A 20,450-nucleotide genomic window follows, 5' to 3' on the forward strand; every position below is an offset into this window, starting at 1 on the left:
TCGAGAATGAAGTTTTTCTCGTTATTTTGGTCATCATGAGCAGTGGAAAATTAGGTCCCCGCTAAACTGTAGTTTGACCCAACCTCATTTACATGATATAAACACGTAGGAAAAGATGGTTCATTTATCACATGGGTAGTCTCCCTCGCCTATGTAGGCTAAAGTGCTGTTTTAAGGGGAGGGACTGTGCCTTTAATCAAAAGAAGGCCGACACTTATTGTACCACTGATTAATGTGTATCAGATGCCTTGCACGTGCAACCGCGACTATAACTGTGACAGACAACTTCACACCGTAGAACAGAAATACACTGCCTAAGCGATGACAAGATAACCAGCGATGTTTACTTCTCACTTTCATCTTGACGTAACGGCTAATTAGGATTGTAGGGCGATACAGCTGTTTGTCACACCCACGGTAATTATAAATTTTCTGCATTGGTTTTCGAAGAGGCGGTGTGTGTGTGTGTGTGTGTGTGTGTGTGTGTGTGTTTGATAACTTGTACAGTTTATGGGTTTTACGTGACATTTTTCTGTTACGAAGGTGTTACCTGAGGTGGAAAACAGATTTTTTGCTTGAGTCATGTGTATGTTTTTACAAAGTCGTACTCGTTTTCATATTTTTGTTGTTTGTTCAGTTAATGTACATTTTTAAAAAGTTAGAGGCCCTAACCATGGGGGTTAAAAACTCCATGGTCACCAGAACACAGACTGACAGTGCCAGTGTGTGTGTGTGTGTGTGTGTGTGTGTGAGAGAGAGAGAGAGAGAGAGAGAGAGAGAGAGAGAGAGAGAGAGAGAGAGAGAGAGAGAGAGAGAGAGAGAGAGAGAGAGAGAGAGAGAGGACTTACAGGCACACACAGGCAAACACTATCAATGATAACGACCTCACACACACACACACACACACACACACACACACACACACACACACACACACACACAGAAGACATATTTTCGATTTTAATCACCAATCTCAAGATGTAATCAACAACATAAAAAAGCCTGCTAATGAACCACACATTAAAAAAAAATCACACGTGTGTTTCAAGTCTCTCTTGATGAATTGTTACATGGCTTAAACAACTCATTTCCATTTGCTCCTGGTTGTGTGAAAAAACCAAGTACACATGACAAACATTATCATTCATTGGGTCTATTTTGCAGCTCCTTTTAAGTACTTCCCTTATGCATTTAAAAGTTTTCAGTTTAAAATATCTTCACAGCCAGACTTAAACTTGAACTTGAAACAATAAGGTAGCCAAAACAGTATTTGATAAGGTAACAGTAACCCCCCCCCCCCCCCACCTTATTTAAGACTTTTTCTCTTTAACATATTGCTTTCTCAGATTTTCTGTTCATAACCTCTCTAAATCTACCTCCCTTTCAAGACCTGATTTTCTTAGACTTTTGGAGGTCTTCAAAAGGGGGGGTGGGGGGGGGGGGGAGAAGGTTGTTCCACTGCATTTGCGCGTGACTCAACGTTTATTCGGTCACTGCATCAAGTTTGAAATTCGCTCTATATTAACTTCATTTTCACTGTTCATTTAAAAAAAAGCTTACATAAAATAAAACCCATCTTAGAATACAACACAAACATTTTCTCTGACAATTGGAAATTAACTATAGGCACAATTTTCTGCCTAAATATAATTCAGCGCTACAGAAAATTAAACCAGCACCAACCCTCTCACCCCATATAACTTGAATTTTGGAGCTTCCGTTTCAATTTCTTCAACAAAAAGAAAGAACAGGACATCATCCCCCCATTCCTCCCTCCCTCCACCCTACCACTCGAGTCATCTGTTCACCCCACCCCTCCCCCCCCTGAAAAAAAAAATCAAATGAGAAAAAAAAAAGTTAAATAAAACAGTCTGTGGAAAATATTACATCTGATGCTAATGACAAATTGCCTTTTAATTGTAAAAGAAGAGCAAGTGCATGTACTGATCACCTTTGTCACACATAACATCAATCAGAATCAAATTAACAGCTTTATTAGCTTCATAAACGTTCAAGAAAATATTTTCTACTTAGTGACCCTCACACCTCTGACTTAATCGGTTCGACTTGGATTACGTTGGAGGTCATCAAACCCCACCAGTGTGTAAAGTTTCAAGGTTTTAGCTTTAAAACAATCGTTCAAGAAAAAGATCATTTTTAATTTCTTACAAAATGTCGACCCTAATTTGACCTTGAAATTCAACTTGGATCAAGTAAATTTGCCTAATGTCTTGATGTCATCAAAACTTGTAACTGTGACATTTTAAGCATTAGCTTAAAAAAAACTGTACAAAAATTATCATTCAAATTTTGCCCCGCCATGACCTTCAAATTTGATGGGGGTCAGCTCGACTTGGGTCTGGAGACTATCAAACCCTAGAAGTGAGGCAAGTTTATGCTCTGGCTTCAATATCATTCAACAACATGATCATTTGCCCTTTTTTGATCCAAATTTAATTCTGCTGTGACCTTGAAAATTGATGAGGGTCAACCAGATGTGTGGCATATCTGCAGGTCATATAATGTTAGAAGTGTGCACAGTTTCAAAGCCTCAGCTTCAATAGCATCCGCCAAAATGTAAGCTTTCATATTTTAATATTCTATCATCTATACAGCCAGACAGATGGCTGCCTCAGAAAGGTTAACACTAGGCATTACTAAGACTCTCTAACTAATCAGTTGAAACAAAAATACTAGCCTGGAACCAAACTCTAAATTATTCTTTGAATGCTTGTTATTGATTGTTCCTTTTTGCTTACACTGCTGGCCATGACTGTATTCTTCAGTAACACTGCTGGAACACACATCTACACTAGATGATGGTGGGAAATCATGCATAGCAACAAAAGTATGGCAAGCCATTCCTCCTAATAAGTAATATTACCAGTTCTGTACTGTACTATTTTGATGTACACAATCACGTTCCTGATAATTGTACCGTTCTGTACCATTTTGATGTACAATATCACAAATAATGCGCTTCAAAAGGGAATAAGTCTTTCCCCGTTGGTGCCTATGGACATGCAAAAGGCTACGTACTGGAAAACCTGCATACATTTCAAGGACACAAACACTGCCACGGGAAAAATGTGTATGGTGAAAAGAAAAGAAAATAAGTACAAAACCAGTCACATTACAACCACAGCAATGGAGACAATTGACCAAGTATTATGCGGGGGCTGTGTTAGGCACTCTCTCATGTAAAGAAATACTGTTGCCAGGTTAGTTCAGTGCAGTTTATCTGGCTTGTTGTGTGATTCCACAGTGTCCACGCGTTATACTGTATAATGTCATATCACCAATATTAAAATGCAGAAATGGAGAGTCAATCTGTATGAACCAAAACTCATTCACACTCTCTCCTCATTCTCATGTTTTCATGCGAACACAAGGACAGCAGCATGGAACGGCACTGATAAACAAAATGAGAACGCGAGATACAATTACATGTACCAATAATTCTCGCAATCCTATTTCCCATACTTTTCCAAGCATCAAAAGTTCAATTTCAAGAATTAAGCATGAACGCTAACCTACAAATTATTGCCTCCCATGCTCACAGTTCCGAAAACGTTCTCACTTCATTTTTAAACGCACATAACTAACCATCTGTTACATTACACCAACGTCAGTTAACACATGACTATTTAAGACAGAGAGAGAACATGTGTAGACGAATGTCAAAAATGGTATCCTTGCATTCCATCTTTGTAAATAAACATGTAGTTCAACATGCATTTGCTACCTCCATTTTTATTTTAGACAATTCTCAGAAAAAAATCATGTTTATCTATTAGGTAACATCCCATACACACACAAACTTGGTACGCCTCTCTCTCTCTCTCCCTCTCTTTGATCCCCCCCCCCCCCCCACACACACACACACACAAAGAAAGAGCAGACAAGAAGAACAAATCCACAGTAGGTTTCGTCAAGTTGGAAACACTCAATGAAACAAAAACAATAGAGTAATCCTGTTGCTGCTGAAAGAAAAGGCAGAACAGAACAAGTCGCGTAAGGCGAAAATACAATATTTAGTCAAGTAGCTGTCGAACTCACAGAATGAAACGCAATGCCATTTTACTCGTAGCATCGTCAGGCTACCGCTCATGGCAAAGGCAGTGAAATTGACAAGAAGAGCGGGGTTACCGTAGTAGTTGCGCTAAGAAGGATAGCACGCTTTTCTGTACCTCTCTTTGTTTTAACTTTCTGAGCGTGTTTTTAATCCAAACATATCATATCTATATGTTTTTGGAATCAGGAACCGACAAGGAATAAGATGAAAGTTTTTAAATTGATTTGGACAATTTAATTTTGATAATAATTTTTATATATTTAATTTTCAGAGCTTGTTTTTAATCCGAATATAACATATTTATATGTTTTTGGAATCAGCAAATGATGGAAAATAAAATACACGTAAATTTGGATCGTTTTATAAATTTTTATTTTTTTTTTACAATTTTCCGATTTTTAATGACCAAAGTCATTAATTAATTTTTAAGCCACCAAGCTGAAATGCAATACCGAACCCCGGGCTTCGTCGAAGATTACTTGACCAAAATTTGAACCAATTTGGTTGAAAAATGAGGGCGTGACAGTGCCGCCTCAACTTTCACGAAAAGCCGGATATGACGTCATCAAAGACATTTATCAAAAAAACGAAAAAAACGTTCGGGGATTTCATACCCAGGAACTCTCATGTCAAATTTCATAAAGATCGGTCCAGTAGTTTAGTCTGAATCGCTCTACACACACACACACACACACACACACACACACACACACACACACACACACACAGACACACGCACATACACCACGACCCTCGTTTCGATTCCCCCTCGATGTTAAAATATTTAGTCAAAACTTGACTAAATATAACAAGTCGCGTAAGGCGAAAATACAATATTTAGTGAAGTAGCTGTCGAACTCACAGAATGAAACTGAACGCAATGCAATTTTTCAGCAAGACCGTATACTCATAGCATCGTCAGTCCACCGTTCAGGCAGTGAAATTGACAAGAAGAGCGGTTTAGTAGTTGCGCTGAGAAGGATAGCACGCTTTTCTATACCTCTCTTCGTTTTAACTTTCTGAGCGTGTTTTTAATCCAAAAATATCATATCTATATGTTTTTGGAATCAGGAACCGACAAGGAATAAGATGAAAGTGTTTTTAAATTGATTTGGAAAATTTAATTTTGATAATAATTTTTATATTTTTATTTTTCAGAGCTTGTTTTTAATTCAAATATAACATATTTATATGTTTTTGGAATCAGAAAATAATGGAGAATAAGATAAACGTAAATTTGGATCGTTTTATAATTTTTTAATTTTTTTTACAATTTTCAGATTTTTAATGACCAAAGTCATTAATTAATTTTTAAGCCATCACGCTGAAATGCAATACCGAAGTCCGGGCTTCGTCGAAGACTACTTGACCAAAATTTCAACCAATTTGGTTGAAAAATGAGAGCGTGACAGTGCCGCCTCAACTTTCACGAAAAGCCGGATATGACGTCATCAAAGACATTTATCGAAAAAAGGAGAAAAACGTTCGGGGATATCAATCCCAGGAACTCTCATGTAAAATTTCATAAAGATCGGCCCAGTAGTTTGGTCTGAATCGCTCTACACGCACGCACGCACGCACGCACACACACACACACACACACACATACACCACGACCCTCGTTTCGATTCCCCCTCGATGTTAAAATATTTAGTCAAAACTTGACTAAATATAAAAAGCAGAGAAGGATTGGAGCACTGTTAGAATGCATTGCAAATACATCCCTCCTGGGTTGAACCCCCGCTAATAGCGACTGGGCCATCTCCCCTCCCCATATCTTCTTTTTCTTCTTCTGCGTTCATGGGCTGAAACTCCCACGTTCGCTCGTGTTTTTTGCACGAGTGGGTTTTACATTCGGGGGATGCATGCTTGGTATTTTCGTGTTACTATAACCCATCGAACTCTGACATGGATTACAGGATCTTTTCTGTGCACACTTGGTCTTGTGCTTGCAAGACCACACCAAGGGGGATAAGGCACTAGCAGGTCTGCACATACGTTAACCTGGGAGATCAGAAAAATCTCCAACCTTAAACCACCAGGTGCCGTCGGTATTCGAACCCACAACCTTCTGCTTGGGAGGCCGACATCTTATCCACTCGGCCACTGCGCCCGTCGCCTCGTGTCGGTTTCACACCTCAGGTATTCTATGTCATAGGCGAAGCTGGAGCATCTCTTCAATTTACAATTCCCCATCTAAGTTAAGACACACTGATGAGCAAATGTATGTATGTCTCCAGTCTAAGGTATTTTTATATGAAAAGTGCACAAGAGTATGACAAACTCTCAGCAATGAATTGATGCATAATGTATATGCTTCCTTTTAAACCACATAAAATGCTCAAGCAATATTTTGATGATTTAAGGTTTAAAAAAATAAATAAAAAAATAGTAAGAGTCTGACTCCAAGCCACAGGATGGGAAAGGGGATGCAGGGAGAGAAAGAAAAGGAGATGAAACAAGCCTAAAAACTCAATGAATACTCACTCACCCATTACTCAGGTGAGTCAAAAACTGCCACAAGCACAGTTAGAAAGCGCAAAGTCAGTAACGAAACAGCTGAAAATTATTCCTTGAAAGTTTTTCAAACGCAGATGTTCCTCCAATGTCAGATGTAGAGCTCAAAGCATGCCGAAACCTTGGGAATACGTCACAGCCTTCAGCAGACGTTCTTTCAGCTTTTCTTTGGTGGAATAATCCGGCAACAGCAGTACATTGAAACACGTGTGAGATGTGGGTAACCTGAAACAACAAGAACAATATTTATTTCAGTTGCACCGTTATAATTTTGTAGAGCTTATTCGCTCAATATAGACTTGGATATTCACAAATCCTAAAACAGACTGCTAACGTTCCCAAACCCAGAAAAAAACAACCAAGAATGTTACTTTAATGATCGTTATGATTTTGACAAAACAAGACATTTATAAGTACATCGACCCAATAGTCTTTATAGTGGACAAATAATTATGAAGCAAATCCAACAAATAAATAACAGACTTAGCTGAATGTGCATTGGATGGGATCAGTCTCTGGCAACATGAACGGACCATCTCAACAGAGACTGATTACAGATAATTGATAGATATTATCCAAACCATCCATCCCAAACAGTAACAGGGATTCCCACTTTAATTAATCATTGGTTACAAGCTCACACACAAACAAGCTGTATGTACTGCTGCTCATAGAATCATAAAGATTCGGACTTGTGACCTAAGAATCATCATAGACAACTCTCCACCTGCCCTGTTAAAGTCAAAGAGATGGCTGTACATGATGTGTGTTGTGTAACAGTTTGTTAGAGTGTGTGTGTGTGTGTGTGTGTGTGTGTGTGTGTGTGTGTGTGTGTGTGTGTGTGTGTGTGTGTGTGTGTGTGTGTGTGTGTGTGTGTGTGTGTGTGTGTGTGTTTAAGTTGAGATCTTCCAATGTTGATTGTACATGATTTATTGTGCGTTGTGTATCTATCTTCATGGTATTGTACGTAAGTGGCTGATGTGTTTTTGTAAGTTTATTGTTGCGTTATTTTGCTAGAATGTATACGTATTAGATGTTATGTTAAATAGTGTGTTCTTATTCATAGTTCATATATAAAGCGCGCAGAGCATAGATTACTGTGGTTTGCACTATATAAATTGTCATTATTATTATAGATGTTCTTACTTGTCCGAGTCAGGTCCATTGCGAGCGATGATGAACTTGAGTTTGGACAATCCCCCGACAGGCACACGGTCACACCCTGTGGTGAACTGAAGGAGACGCTTCTTGTCTTCATCGCTGAACTCGTGCACCACCTCCCAGAAATGCCTGTCACAAAATATACTATACAACTTCATTTAAGATTCACTTAGAAATTGTATCAAACTGCAGAAGCAGGCATAGCATAAAGGGGGAGATGTCTTTACGTCTTATATTTGTGTGTAGGTGGGTAGGTATTTGGTTGAGTTTGAGCAGGAGATATTTTTCCCTCTTAGTCTTACATCTTCCTGTGTAAAAAGTACCAGTAGGAATTTGGTTGCACCTCACAACCCGCGCTCAGCTGGGAATTCCTGCTGGTTATTATACAAAAGCAAAATGTCAATTTGTCTAATGAGTACCTTGTTACTGGGGATTGTCACCGAGCAAAATCAATAGCTGAACTGTATAATAACAATTATAATAACAACACTTTATTGTCCATCAAAATGAACTCATTAAAATGGAAAATTGTGTTCCACATGTCTAACCTGCATGCAAAATTGCAACTTGAGTTTCCAAAGCCGTGAAGAAAAGTTCATGCAATGCCCTAATCCTACTGTTGAAAACACGTATCACGGCTTGCATGTAATGTTGAATGAATTTGTTACCACCAAGTTCATTTGAGAAAACAGTTTCAACATTTCAAAAGTCAAGAGAATTAAAGTACCAAAGACATGCTTTTCTTTAAGTTCAAAGTACATAGTACAGACATCTAGAAAGCGCCCTACCTGACTGACTGTGAAGTTGAAGAGAATCCTCCGTCATACTCTGTAGACTGTTCCAAGGCACAGAAATCATATTCCTGTCAAAAGCAACAGAGAACAAAAGTGAGGTTGGAGAGGGAATCCCTTTTCATCCACACATCTTGACACAAACGGAACCAATGATACTACGTTCACTAAAGCCGTCAGTGTTTAGTGCAAGGGAAGCAATTCTCTTGTGGAGCAGGCATACACCAACCATGGATTTAGCACATCATTTGTGACAAGTGTTATCCTCAAGTGGACGAAGCACAATGCCAAACAAATACATCTAGCTCACGAGAAAAAGACTTAGTCCTAGGCTGATGTTCTTAAAAAGTGAAATTGTCATATTACTGTCATGTTGTATCACTGAGCACTTTGTTGTGTCCAGTGGCATCACATTGGTTTAAACGAAGCTTGTTGGGTAAAAGTAAGCAGTGACGATGACCAATCATGTGTGGTCAGCAGTGATCCTGTACTTCTATGGCTACCTTCTCACTAAGTAGCCCCTTCACCGGGATGCTTCATTTTAAAATTCTCCGAAGACGGAGTATAGCTGCCTATATGGTGGGGAGACTGAAACGGTTGTACATATATAATCTTTCCATTCGGATGAGGGAGACAGCTTCTCTGAACCAAGTAGCCCCGCAAGTGCTAAGTGCCATTAGGAACCCCTCAGCTGATACTGATAATGATCCCCCCCCAAAAAAAATATCACTCCAGACTTTGCCTTTTTTTTTAAGACTGTTTGATACGACAGACCAACCAGTTTTTTTGAGATTCTGGGTTGTACTATGAAAAAGAAATTCAAATTTGTAAAATGTCCAGCACAATGACCATGGTCACTCCTTACCTTGCAGCCACAGACCAGCTCCTCAACTTCATCGGGGCGGAAGAGATACCGCAACGGACTCTCGTTGGTCACCATCAGAAAGCCCTTCTTGAAGGCACGGAACTGTGTCTCTATTGACTTGTTCAAAATGAAGTCTGCGTACAAGTCCACAAACTCCTGGGGAAAGAAGAAAGGATGTTATTTTACAACTATTTGAACTAATCGAGCGGGCTACTTCACTATTTGCGAGATGTACAAAGCACAATAACTGCTACAACCTATGCAAGCATTCACCGACAGACAGACAGACAAGACAGACAGACAGGAAAATGGAGACAGTGAAAAAGATGCAGACAGACACTTAAGGCAGTCCTGAATTGAGCTTGAAGGCGACTTTGCAAAGTCTTTTTGCAGAAAACTCAGTGCTAAAGCTTCGTGTGTCGAGCTTCGCTAAGCAGGCTTAACACAGACAAGAAAACAAACTAAACGGAAGCGTATAAAATCCAACAGACAAGCACAGCTTGAAATTACTTTTAAGGGTAAACACTGTAGTCACCAGACAAGATAGAAAATTTCAAACAAAACCTATCACAACCTGCACAAAACAAGCAAACAAACAAAGGACCACGACAAAGCAGCCACCCACCCGCTTGTTACGCTGCGTGAGAAAGATCTCCCCACCACCCTCCTTGAGGTCGTGCTGGATAGAGTTGACGAAGATGTCTTGGAAGCCGATGCGGAAGGTCTGCATGAACACATCCTCCATGTCGTCGCCCTCGTAGTCCAATATCTGCTGCAGGCTGCTGGCTAACGTCTGAAAAGGTAACGTGATACATGTCTCATCCCAAATCCAAATAATAAGTAGAGTAACAAATAACAGATTATATAATATCATAGAAACAAACAAACATGATATAACAACCTCCTCGCCAAACCCCTCTGAGTGACTCACAAATACCAGTAGCCCTAGTTACTTTTTTGATCAACTTTAGCTGCAAACAGCTTTACTTTCCCCCCTTTGACTCTCTCTCTAATACACACACACACACACACAAATACACACACAAATGCACACACACACGCTTGCACCCACAAGCAGACACATTTTCCCGACAAAGCAGGGACTAGGCATGGGGCATAAAGCACGTCAATAGTGGATCAAGATTGCCCACAGCCCCCCACCCCCACCCAACACACACACCAAGGCCCCAACACTTACGGGTTCCTCATCGATCAGGTCCTCAAAGACACCTTTCTTGCCCAGCAGTTTGCGGTAGGTCATCATGGGTAGCTGGACACACACACACACAACACAACCCCTTCCCCACACACACATCCCCCCCCCCCCACCCTCACACACATCAAGGCCCCAACACTTAACGGTTCAACAGCCATCAGGTCATCAAAGACTCCATTCTTGCCCAGCAGCTTGCGATAGGTCACCATGGGTAGCTGGACACACACACAGAAACCACCCCCTCACCCCCCCCCCCCCTCCAAACACCAGATCCCCCCCCCCCCCCCCCCCCCACTCACACACCAAGGCCCCAACATTTACGGGTCCAACAGGTCCTCAGACTTCCTTCTTGCCCAGCAGCTTGCGATAGGTCACCATGGGTAGCTGGACACCCACACACACAAACACCACCCCCTCACCCCATACACACAGACATCCCTACCCAACACCAGACACCCCCCCCCCCCCCCACACACACACCCAAGGCCCGAACACTTACAGGTTCAACATCCAACAGGTCCTCAAAGACTCCCTTCTTGCCCAGCAGCTTGCGGTAGGTGACTATGAGAAGCTGGACACACACTCACAACACCCCCCCCCCCCCCCCCCCCCCCCCCGTCCCAACACACACACCAAGGCCCCAACACTTACGGGTTCCACTACCAACAGGTCCTAAAAGTCAAAGACTCCCTTCTTGCCCAGCAGTTTGCGGTAGGTGACCATGGGTTGCTGGACACACACACACACAACACATCCACCCACCCCCTCCCAACACTTACGGGTTCAACGTCCATCAGATCCCCAAAGACTCCCTTCTTGCCCAACAGCTTGCGGTAGGTGACCATGGGCAGCTGGACGTGGAGGATACAGCTGTTGTAGATGGCAAGTCCCAGGACGATGCCGATCAGGATGAACTGACTCTCCGTTTCAAAGGACGAGGGGTTGAACCAGAACTGCTGCGTTTCCTGATTGAAGGTGAACATGCCTGCACACAAGGAATGATTTCTTTAGACACTTCGTATGTGAATCACTAAATGTTTCGTTTTGTCAATTAAACATTTCATAAAATTACCATTCCTGGTTTTGAGTCTTAATTTTGGAACATTAGAAATCTACCGGTTTCAGATTTCTTTTTGTCAGTGACAAAACATTGTAAACTTTTTTTTAAACAACATGTGCAAGGAAGCAGCTCAAAGAAAGCCTTACCAAAATCCGGATTGAAGAGCTCTTCAACTATCAGCTGAAAGAATTCTTTGGAGACTCCCCCCTCATCCAGGCCCTGTTCATTCTCAAACTCCACAAACAGCTGTTTCTTGAGGTCAGCTGGATTCTCCATGGCTCGCATCTCCAACTGCACACAATCGTTTCGGTTTGTAATTGTTTTCATTCAGACAAACAGTCTTGGTTCTGAAGGTTGGTGGCACACAGTGGAACCCCCTTTAAGACCCCCCAATTTCAAACTTCCTCCTTTTTAAGACCTTGCTTTTTCAGATTTTTTGATCACAACTTCTGCAAATTTACCTCCATTTTAAGACTCCCTCCTTTTAAAAAAACTGATTTTCTCAGGTTTTTTGATGTCTTTGAAGGGGGGTTCTACTGTATTAACAAAACATTATTTTTACTGGTCACTTAGGATCTTAAATCTGAATTTCATCTGCTCAATATCAAACACCACCAAGGGCAGGCACTACGGCAGATGGGAGTGTTGAGGGGTGGGGTGAAGTGGGCTTCACAAATCGCCAGCGTCACATGTGTGGGAAAGAGGTCAAATCATGGCACATGATGCTCTTGCCTTTATTTTACTCGATGTCTAATGTTTGTTCTTCCTTTACAATCTAGTAAATCGTTTATTTTGTCAGCCTAACGTTCACATACTCACTTCCAGAAAGAAAATGTATGGCCATAAACACCTTGACTGAACTAGAGGACTTACATGCAATAAGGCGTCTTCAACCACATGATTCCTGCGCACTTGGAGACGTAGGTAAGGCATCGGAGGCCCTCCGTTCATGATAGTCTGTAGCAAAGATGTGCGCCTTTCTTGCAACATGCGGATACGGTTGTCGAAATACATCAGCATGTGTTTTGACGCAGTGTTCAGCACAAAACTGTGTACCATAAAGGAAAATTTGCTCTCAGGTTCTGACCTGTAGTACGCATAGTCTGTGCTGATGTCAATGTGCTCGTTTAACGGTTCATTGACAAACTCCTCTGCAGCAATCATGGGCTTTCGCCCATTCAGAGGCACAATACCCAGTTCTTTTCCTAGCGGGTCTTCTCTAGGTTGAGACTGTTCTTTGGGCTCCATGCCGATGGCCCCTTCCATGGCCATGTTCTGCATGTCCGCCTCGTTCATTCGCTTCTCCACCTCCAGCAGCTCAGGGCTGTCGTGAACACCGCCATACAGGCTGGCATAGTACACCACTTTCATCACGCTGCATGCCCCGCTGATGGCTTCGTCGTCGTTCAGCTGGAAACTACGACCCCAGCGACCTTCGTGGTTGATGATGCGCACTGTGATGAGCTGCTGCAACATGTGAAGCATCTCGGTGAGGCGCTGCGTTCCGTACCACGCCCACACCTTGACAAGTCTCGCCTGGGCGGACACAGGCATCAGTCCCAGCGCCTTGCAGAAGGCCGGAAAGGCCGCCTCCAGGTACTCGGGGCTGTGGAGGTTAGGGTACTCCATGATTATCACAAAAATGTTGATGAGATTGGGGTGTTTGTCCACGCTGTGGTGGTACTTGAAATCCATCTGCAGCGCCCGCGACAGGCTTATCAAAGCGTTGATGAGCGGTCCTTGGAAAGGCAGGTCGGGGAGGGATAACAACTGACTGTAGGCTCGGTGGAGAGAATCCATGTCCACGCTGCATGGCAAGTCTGCCTGTGCGTTCACATCCCCTTGTGACAAGTTGCCGGCGGAGACGGAAGGCACAAAGTCGTCGCCGCACTCCTGTACAGGCGAGTGGTCGACATGCATGGCTTCTGTTTCTGTGTCGTCAATGTCTTTGTCGGGGTCCGGCTCTGTCGTGGAATGGCTGGCGGGAGAGGTGTGAAAACTTTGCATCAAAGACTCTGGGTTGCTGAACACTGAACCGATGGTGCGAATCAATCGATGCCAATTGCCCGTGGTCTGACCCTCTTTGATTAGTGCGCTGACCTTTTCTTCATCCAAAAAGTGTACATCTTCCACTGAAACATGAGCACACAAAAAAGAATTAAGTCACAGCAAGGTTAATTCAAAAATCATACACATAATCAGTAATCATGCTAGCCATTATCGAAACCTTTATTTCCTTTCAAGCGTGAATTCTGGCTATCACAAAGCTTGTCACTTTGTTACGCTAGCCAGTTAAGCCAAGTCTACAACACCTGTCGTGATTGCATTATCTTTTGCAGGAAGAAACCGGTCACATAAAATATTAACTGGTACATATGACCAATTGCTGTTGAATTTTTAATGAAAACAGAATAAATGATCAGACTAGGGCAAAAATGAAAAGAAAACAGTAACAAAGCCAATGAATCCAGTACAGTGCCCCACCCCTCATCCCCTTAAAGTCTCTGGCCAACCCCTTTAAGACCTGATTTTGTCAGACCTTCTAATACACACTATATAAGGTCTGAAAATGTACCTTGATTTTACAACCACTAGTGGCCATGGCACCTACCTGGCTTGCTGCTTAGACTTGACACAGAGCTGGAGGGGGAGGGGGTGGTGACGCCTTGCTTCACCTTTGCCCCTCCCCTGCCCGACGTCCCACTGACACCAGCCACAGCACCGTCGTTGCTGCGGCTACCCCCCTCCCCGCTAGGTGACACGCCCTGCTGTCCACCCGTCTCCTGCACGGGGAACTTGGCGTATTTTTGTGGGATGCCGTCGCACAGCCGGGCTCGCTCACGCGACAAGGAGATGGCCTGTAGAGCCAGCTTGTTCCTGTCCACAGACTTGAAGGTGAAGTCAGGGCAGGAGGCACACGTCAGGTTATCACAGTCCGAGTCTCCACAGCCATCGGTCAGCTGCATGTAGTAGTTTTGGATCAGCTGTGCAGCGGCCTGACGTTTCCTGAACACAAATCTTGCACATTAGAATGGTACAGATAATCTTAGTATTTAACCACTAGCTTTCTCAGTTTCAGCATCAACAATCCATACAATAAGTTTATGTTGAAACTGCTTGTTGTAGATCTCTGTGAACAAAGTGACAGATCTGACATTAAGTTTTACAAACATTTCTTTAGTTTTAAAATTAAAGCCAATTTGCCATGGTGTGCAATAATTTAGCACAACACATAATGGTAACCCAGAAACTTTTGTAGAAATAACTTTATATTATCTTGTTTGTTTTTGTTTGGTCAGAAATAACCTTCCTAGCAGCTATGAAGCAAGTCTTAATTTATTAAAATACTGATATTACTAATATGTGATTTAAATTGTAACAAAGCTAATCTTTTTTTGATGTCATTAAACAGATATAAGATTGCTATTGAAATAACAGAATATTGTGCATTGTATACACACACAGCAAAGGTAGATAGCTAGAATATATTTGTGTGTGGAAAAAACCATCCAAACTGGAAACCCCTTTCATCAGTATTAAGAATAAAACTAAAGACTTACATTTCGTCTTGATCTGAACCTGAACCACTAACAGGACAAACACTGAAACAAAGAACAAAACACATTCTGCATTTGCAAGAAAATCTGTGGTAATGTTTTTATTAGTAAGTTATTAGTACATTTTGTAGAAATATCTTGCAGTTATTGAGTTAATATAATGTGTATATCAATCAAATTTAAATGTATGTGATGTAACTCAACCTCTTCCGTGAGCTCTCCGAACCAGTGAAAACCACAAATTGTAAGTGTGACCTTGAAAGTTGAAAATGTCCAGAAAAATTGGTAGTAAAATGGAGGGGTCTTTATTGGGAATCAAACTTTTTGGACACCACAAAACACCTATACAAACCCATCCTAATAAAATGCCCTGGTCATTTCATTAAAAGGAAGGTAATGCTTCACATAAATTTCACTCACTTTCTTAGTATCTTACTTGCTGCAGCTATGTTCCTTGCGTTGCTTACAACACGAGGGCAACATATTTCAAAATAAACGTGTGATTTTGTGGCCGCCAAGAATGAAATCCAGTGAGGGGAGGAGAGGGAAGGTGGAGTGGGGGGCCAAGTGGGAGAGAGGAGGTGAACTACCACTGACAGTGACATTTAATCTCTGCCAAAACCGTGTCACATCAACATGCAAATATTATGTATACAGTCATGACTACACACTCTCTCTCTCACACACACATTCTCTTTCTCTATCTCACACACTCTCTGAATCAGAGTAAGACATATATAACTGGGCACATGCACTCAAACAACCTCTCTCTCTCATGCACACTAGCAAGCATGCACATGACATGTATACACTTACTGACTTAGTGACTTACACACAATAACACTCACTCTCTCCCTCTCTTTAAGACTCTTTTTGTTATGCAGATCATCTATCTAGATAGTAGATCTATACATGCTCTCACACTCACAGTGACGTCAAGTACACACGCATTCTCATGTAACTGAAATTTAAAAGAGGCCTGCAGGGGAGACTGTAGGGGACATTTCAAGCAATTAGACTAACCAGCACAAGAAATATAATGCATGCATGAATGACTACTGCACCTGACGGTCTGTCCGCGATGTCTAATGAGAGGCAAATGCGTGGTGATAACAAATTAAGAATGCCCATTGCTCACTTGTGCTAGAGTTTAACTTTAACAATAACATGGCATCAGAGCACGTTGATCAGAGGTGCCTGGGGTAAATTGAAATGAAAATCGTCATAGTCCGTTGAGTGTTGGTTCGTTGTCAGAAAACATGAGGTGTGGCTATTCGGAGGTCAGATACAGTGTGAGCAGAATCTGTGCCCCAAAGTTGAGAAAGAATTAGTCAGAAAATGGGATGTGTCGTTCTTGGTACCATGGTAGGGGTCTCTATGGGAGGTTTAAGTTTAACTGTATACTATTTTAACTATAAACTTACAGACACAAAGAATACATCCCATCAAAAACTGATCCCTTAAACACGGCAACCAGACTCTTAGTTTAACAAACGTGCGACAATGTGTTTTGAAACCAAAAACTGCCAGCTGCAATGAAAACCAGTTATAGGACTGACTGGCTGGCAATTTCTTTTCATGTATTTTCACATGAAAAGTTGTCAAATACCTGACATTTCTGGTTAATCACTTAATGCTTACACCGCAGAACAGCACCTGTCGAACACTGAAGAAGAAGACGTCAAACGACAGACCTCATTTTGATGTTAAATAGTTGAGGACACAGGTGTGAGCATGTGCGTTTCACTTTCAGTTTCACTCGACTCACTGTCTCACTGTCAGTGTGTGTGTGAGTAAATGTTATGAATATGTGCATGTAACATATATATATATATATATATATATTTTTAACAGAACAAAAAATGATGTACAGGAACATTCAAAGTCTAGCCTACTTGTTCTTTGCAATTTTGCATGTCTGACTTTGATGATGGTATCTCATGAATGCAGGGATGTCGTTAGGCGTCGGACATCGGACATTTATCGATGAAAATCCCCAAATGTCCGATTCACATTGCCGCATGTCGGTCAGATGTCCTATCGTTTTAGCCTGAGCGTGGTCATTGTCCGATATGTACTCCATTCCTTCGGACAGCGCGATATTCGTTAATTTTCATTTCAAGATACAAATCTTCTAAAAGACAGAACGCTCTCGTGTTCAGCTGACACTGGAGTTGCCAGTGCGGATCTTTTCTTTTGTCGGGAATTCCCGAACCGTTTGCGGTATGCGCCGTTTGGGTATAACCGTCTATTATAGTGGATTATTTTTAGATCAGTGCATGCTGCAGGAGTACGGGAGACAACTCCAACTGACTAAATTTGTCGTCTGCTTTTGTTTTCGATACGAGACGAAGCACTGAATTATGCCGCAAAAGATCAGCATTAGATCAAACCGATCATTTTGTTTTTCAACTTTTATCCAAATCATGCAGTTTGTAATCAAAGTAAGAGCTCTGAAGTTGTTCATGTTGGTTTCTTTGTTGTGGTTTCTTTGAAACTAAACAAATACAACATTATACACACACTGTGTTGATGTATTTACTATATTATGTGTGTGTTCTACAGCGCGCGCACGTAGGTGTGTGTGTGTGTGTGTGTGTGCGTGTGTGTGTGGGCACATGACTTTGGAACAATTCCATGGAATGTGTTATAAGCTGTTTGGCGCAAATTCATAATGTCCTATTAGACTTTCTGAAAGCGGTCAAATGTCCTATTGATGCTGAAGAACTCAGGACATTTGTCCTATAGGTATGGATTTGTAGCAACATCCCTGTGAATGTACTGTCAGTGTCACAGAAAAAGCATGCCATTGCCAAGTAGGCGACAGCAATCTTGAAGTGTTAACTTACATGTACCCACTTTCTTTCTTTATTTGGTGTTTAACGTCGTTTTCAACCATTCAAGGTTATATCGCGACGGATGTACCCACTGATTTGACTGCTTTAGAATCACTTCGAAAAAAAACCGCAAAAGTACATTACAAGATTTTGACTTTGTTTGATTTTGTATTAAACTTTTATTCATTCATTGAATAGCTAATCTATTTCATTTTCTATTTCATCAGAAAATAATAGCTAAACAGAATCAATGTTGTTGTCATATTTTTACGGTGGGTACGACCATCTATGCATGTGTAGCTAGCACAGAATTAGGTAGGGCCTACAGCACAACAATATAAAGTTATTCTCCATCGGCGATAAATGTAGAAGTACTAGAAGTAGAACATTCTTTTAGGCGGTAAGACTAAGAATGTGACTTTTGTGGGACAGTAAAGTTCTACTACTATGTCATTTCCAATGTCGTTAACTGAGCCAGCTAGCTGAGAAGGTATAGCCTCAGATTTCTAAAGAAGAAAACATGCGGACGTAAAATCAGTCGTTAAGCAAAGATCAAAACTCCACACTGACATGTATCGAAAGTGAAACACAACACACGGCACATCGAAAGTCAAGTTGCCTCAACTTTCAGTTGCGTTGTAGGCTACACCCATAACAACAGTTTCACACCAACCTTGCGGGATGTAGTCCGCCTTCTTGGTTGGTAGGATTCATGCGAAACGATCTCAACTTAAGGCAGGTACTCAAATAAACTAAAAGATCCACTCCAAACACCCGTGAAAGTGAAACACGTCGTCAGTATTACTACTCCTTCTTCGTCATCTTACAATGTCCGCCATGTTTAAGATGATCTCGAAGCGTGTCGAGACGCTCGAGAAAAGCTTTGATTCACACAGAAAAACTAAATCAAGCATAACAGAATATATCAAACAAACAAAATTAATATAATCCTGGTAAACATTTGGATTTACTTTTTATTTTGTATGTCAAAATAAATGTATCGTTTTCCCATGAAACATCTTTCAAGATGTCCGCGCCCTAATACGAGTCAGTTGCTGGCTCAGTCTGGGTTACGAAGAGGTTTCAGCATTAATGTAATCATTTATTGATGTATGGTAATTTGCCAGTAACCGATCAATGCACTGAGCACTATTCAATTGCAGTTACGAAGTTTGATTTTGGGCTTCAATTGTTAATGGATTAAGGAGCTGACGTGTCGGTTTCAATACATTCGTCTGCTCCACAACATGAGAAGTGGAAAGGTATTGTAAACATAGGTCAGGTGCCAGACACACGCAGCATTTGAGAACAGACACACACACAAAGACTCACAAGTCAAGCTGCGAATCGGTAAGTCTAGAATGTGTTCTAAGAGTTCGGCAATAATTGAATCGGTTATATTTTTTAAGAACGTGTGTGCATCTAGGGCAAACTTATGCAGAAGCCTGAGAATGTTTAAAGGGGTCTAAAGTGTGTTTATTTCCTGAAGGTGCACTTCCTGTAGATAAGGAATTTCCCGAATGCACTTCCTGGTGGTTTTCTCGCATCTCATTGAAGGTCACGTGACACCCTCTAAAATGATGTTTTTGCAGAAGGTTTGTTGATCTAGAAATGTTCCAACACAAACCTTTCATCCTAAGTGTAACAAAGACAGTATTTTCACTTAAGTTTCAATGAATGAACTCTAATTGAGGTCTAACGAATGACGTCTCACAACGTGCGTGGTCGTCCTTGGGGGTCAAGAAAGCCGCCGCGATCATTGCGCAGATTGTATTGATGTAGTGTTTGAGTTTCGTTGTTCACTTGTGTGCTGAATGCTGCTGCACATGCTTTTGCTTTGCTTTGTATGTATTATGTATGTTTGTCATTGTAAAGCGCTTTGAGAATGTAAAGCGCTCTATAAATCTCCCATATTATTATTATTATTATTGCGCAGACGACACTTCTAGACCGCCAATATTTTTTGTGCGCATCACGTGCTTCAGAAACGAAGCAATTGGGAAACCTGGATAGCGACAAGCAGCAAATCGCTGCTGCGGTTTTGCGGTCAACATTGTGTAACGTGTTACATGACGATGATATGACCACTTGACCAGCACAGTGCGGTATTGCTGTGCTTTCAGCTGTTCTGTTCAGGTCAACACTTGTTCTAACTCCTGCTGGTTAGTCAAGTAAAGCATGCATTTGATCACAGCGGCGTAGCAGTACTAATGTCTTTTCAAAGTAAAACTGAACACAACCGTTTATAGCATTGGCAGTCTTGCGTAGGACATGAGACTGAATGTGATCTAGCTGTTTTCCGACAGGAACTGCACCCTGGTGCATTCATTCCCTGTATACAGGAAAAATACCTACAGGAAATGCACCCACT

General features: G+C 41.5%; 2 protein-coding genes across 4 annotated transcripts in view; one reads left to right on the plus strand and one right to left on the minus strand.

The window, feature by feature from the left end:
• Positions 1 to 947: 947 nt before the first annotated feature.
• Positions 948 to 18,919, minus strand: LOC138968705 (ubiquitin-protein ligase E3A-like). The gene is made up of 11 exons (XM_070341317.1): positions 18,753 to 18,919; positions 15,246 to 15,287; positions 14,297 to 14,691; positions 12,559 to 13,817; positions 11,832 to 11,976; positions 11,405 to 11,610; positions 10,035 to 10,202; positions 9,410 to 9,565; positions 8,542 to 8,615; positions 7,739 to 7,882; positions 948 to 6,817 (listed from the first exon to the last, which is right to left on the minus strand). The coding sequence occupies exons 1-11, from the start codon at positions 18,791 to 18,793 to the stop codon at positions 6,697 to 6,699; spliced, it is 2,751 nt and encodes a 916-aa protein (XP_070197418.1). The 5' UTR covers positions 18,794 to 18,919; the 3' UTR covers positions 948 to 6,696.
• Positions 18,920 to 19,105: 186 nt separating this feature from the next.
• The window catches only part of LOC138968707 (NF-X1-type zinc finger protein NFXL1-like), a 30,145-nt gene continuing 28,800 nt past the window's right edge, over positions 19,106 to 20,450 (plus strand). Inside the window, exon 1 of one of the 3 annotated variants that reach the window (XM_070341320.1) lies at positions 19,106 to 19,173. The gene's annotated coding sequence lies outside the window, so the exon portion shown is untranslated. Of the gene's footprint in view, positions 19,430 to 20,450 lie in introns of all 3 variants that reach the window. The other 2 variants (XM_070341318.1, XM_070341319.1) reach the window with 2 other exon arrangements.

This window comes from Littorina saxatilis, linkage group LG6 (genome assembly GCF_037325665.1).
Source record: "Littorina saxatilis isolate snail1 linkage group LG6, US_GU_Lsax_2.0, whole genome shotgun sequence".
NCBI lineage: Eukaryota > Metazoa > Mollusca > Gastropoda > Littorinimorpha > Littorinidae > Littorina > Littorina saxatilis.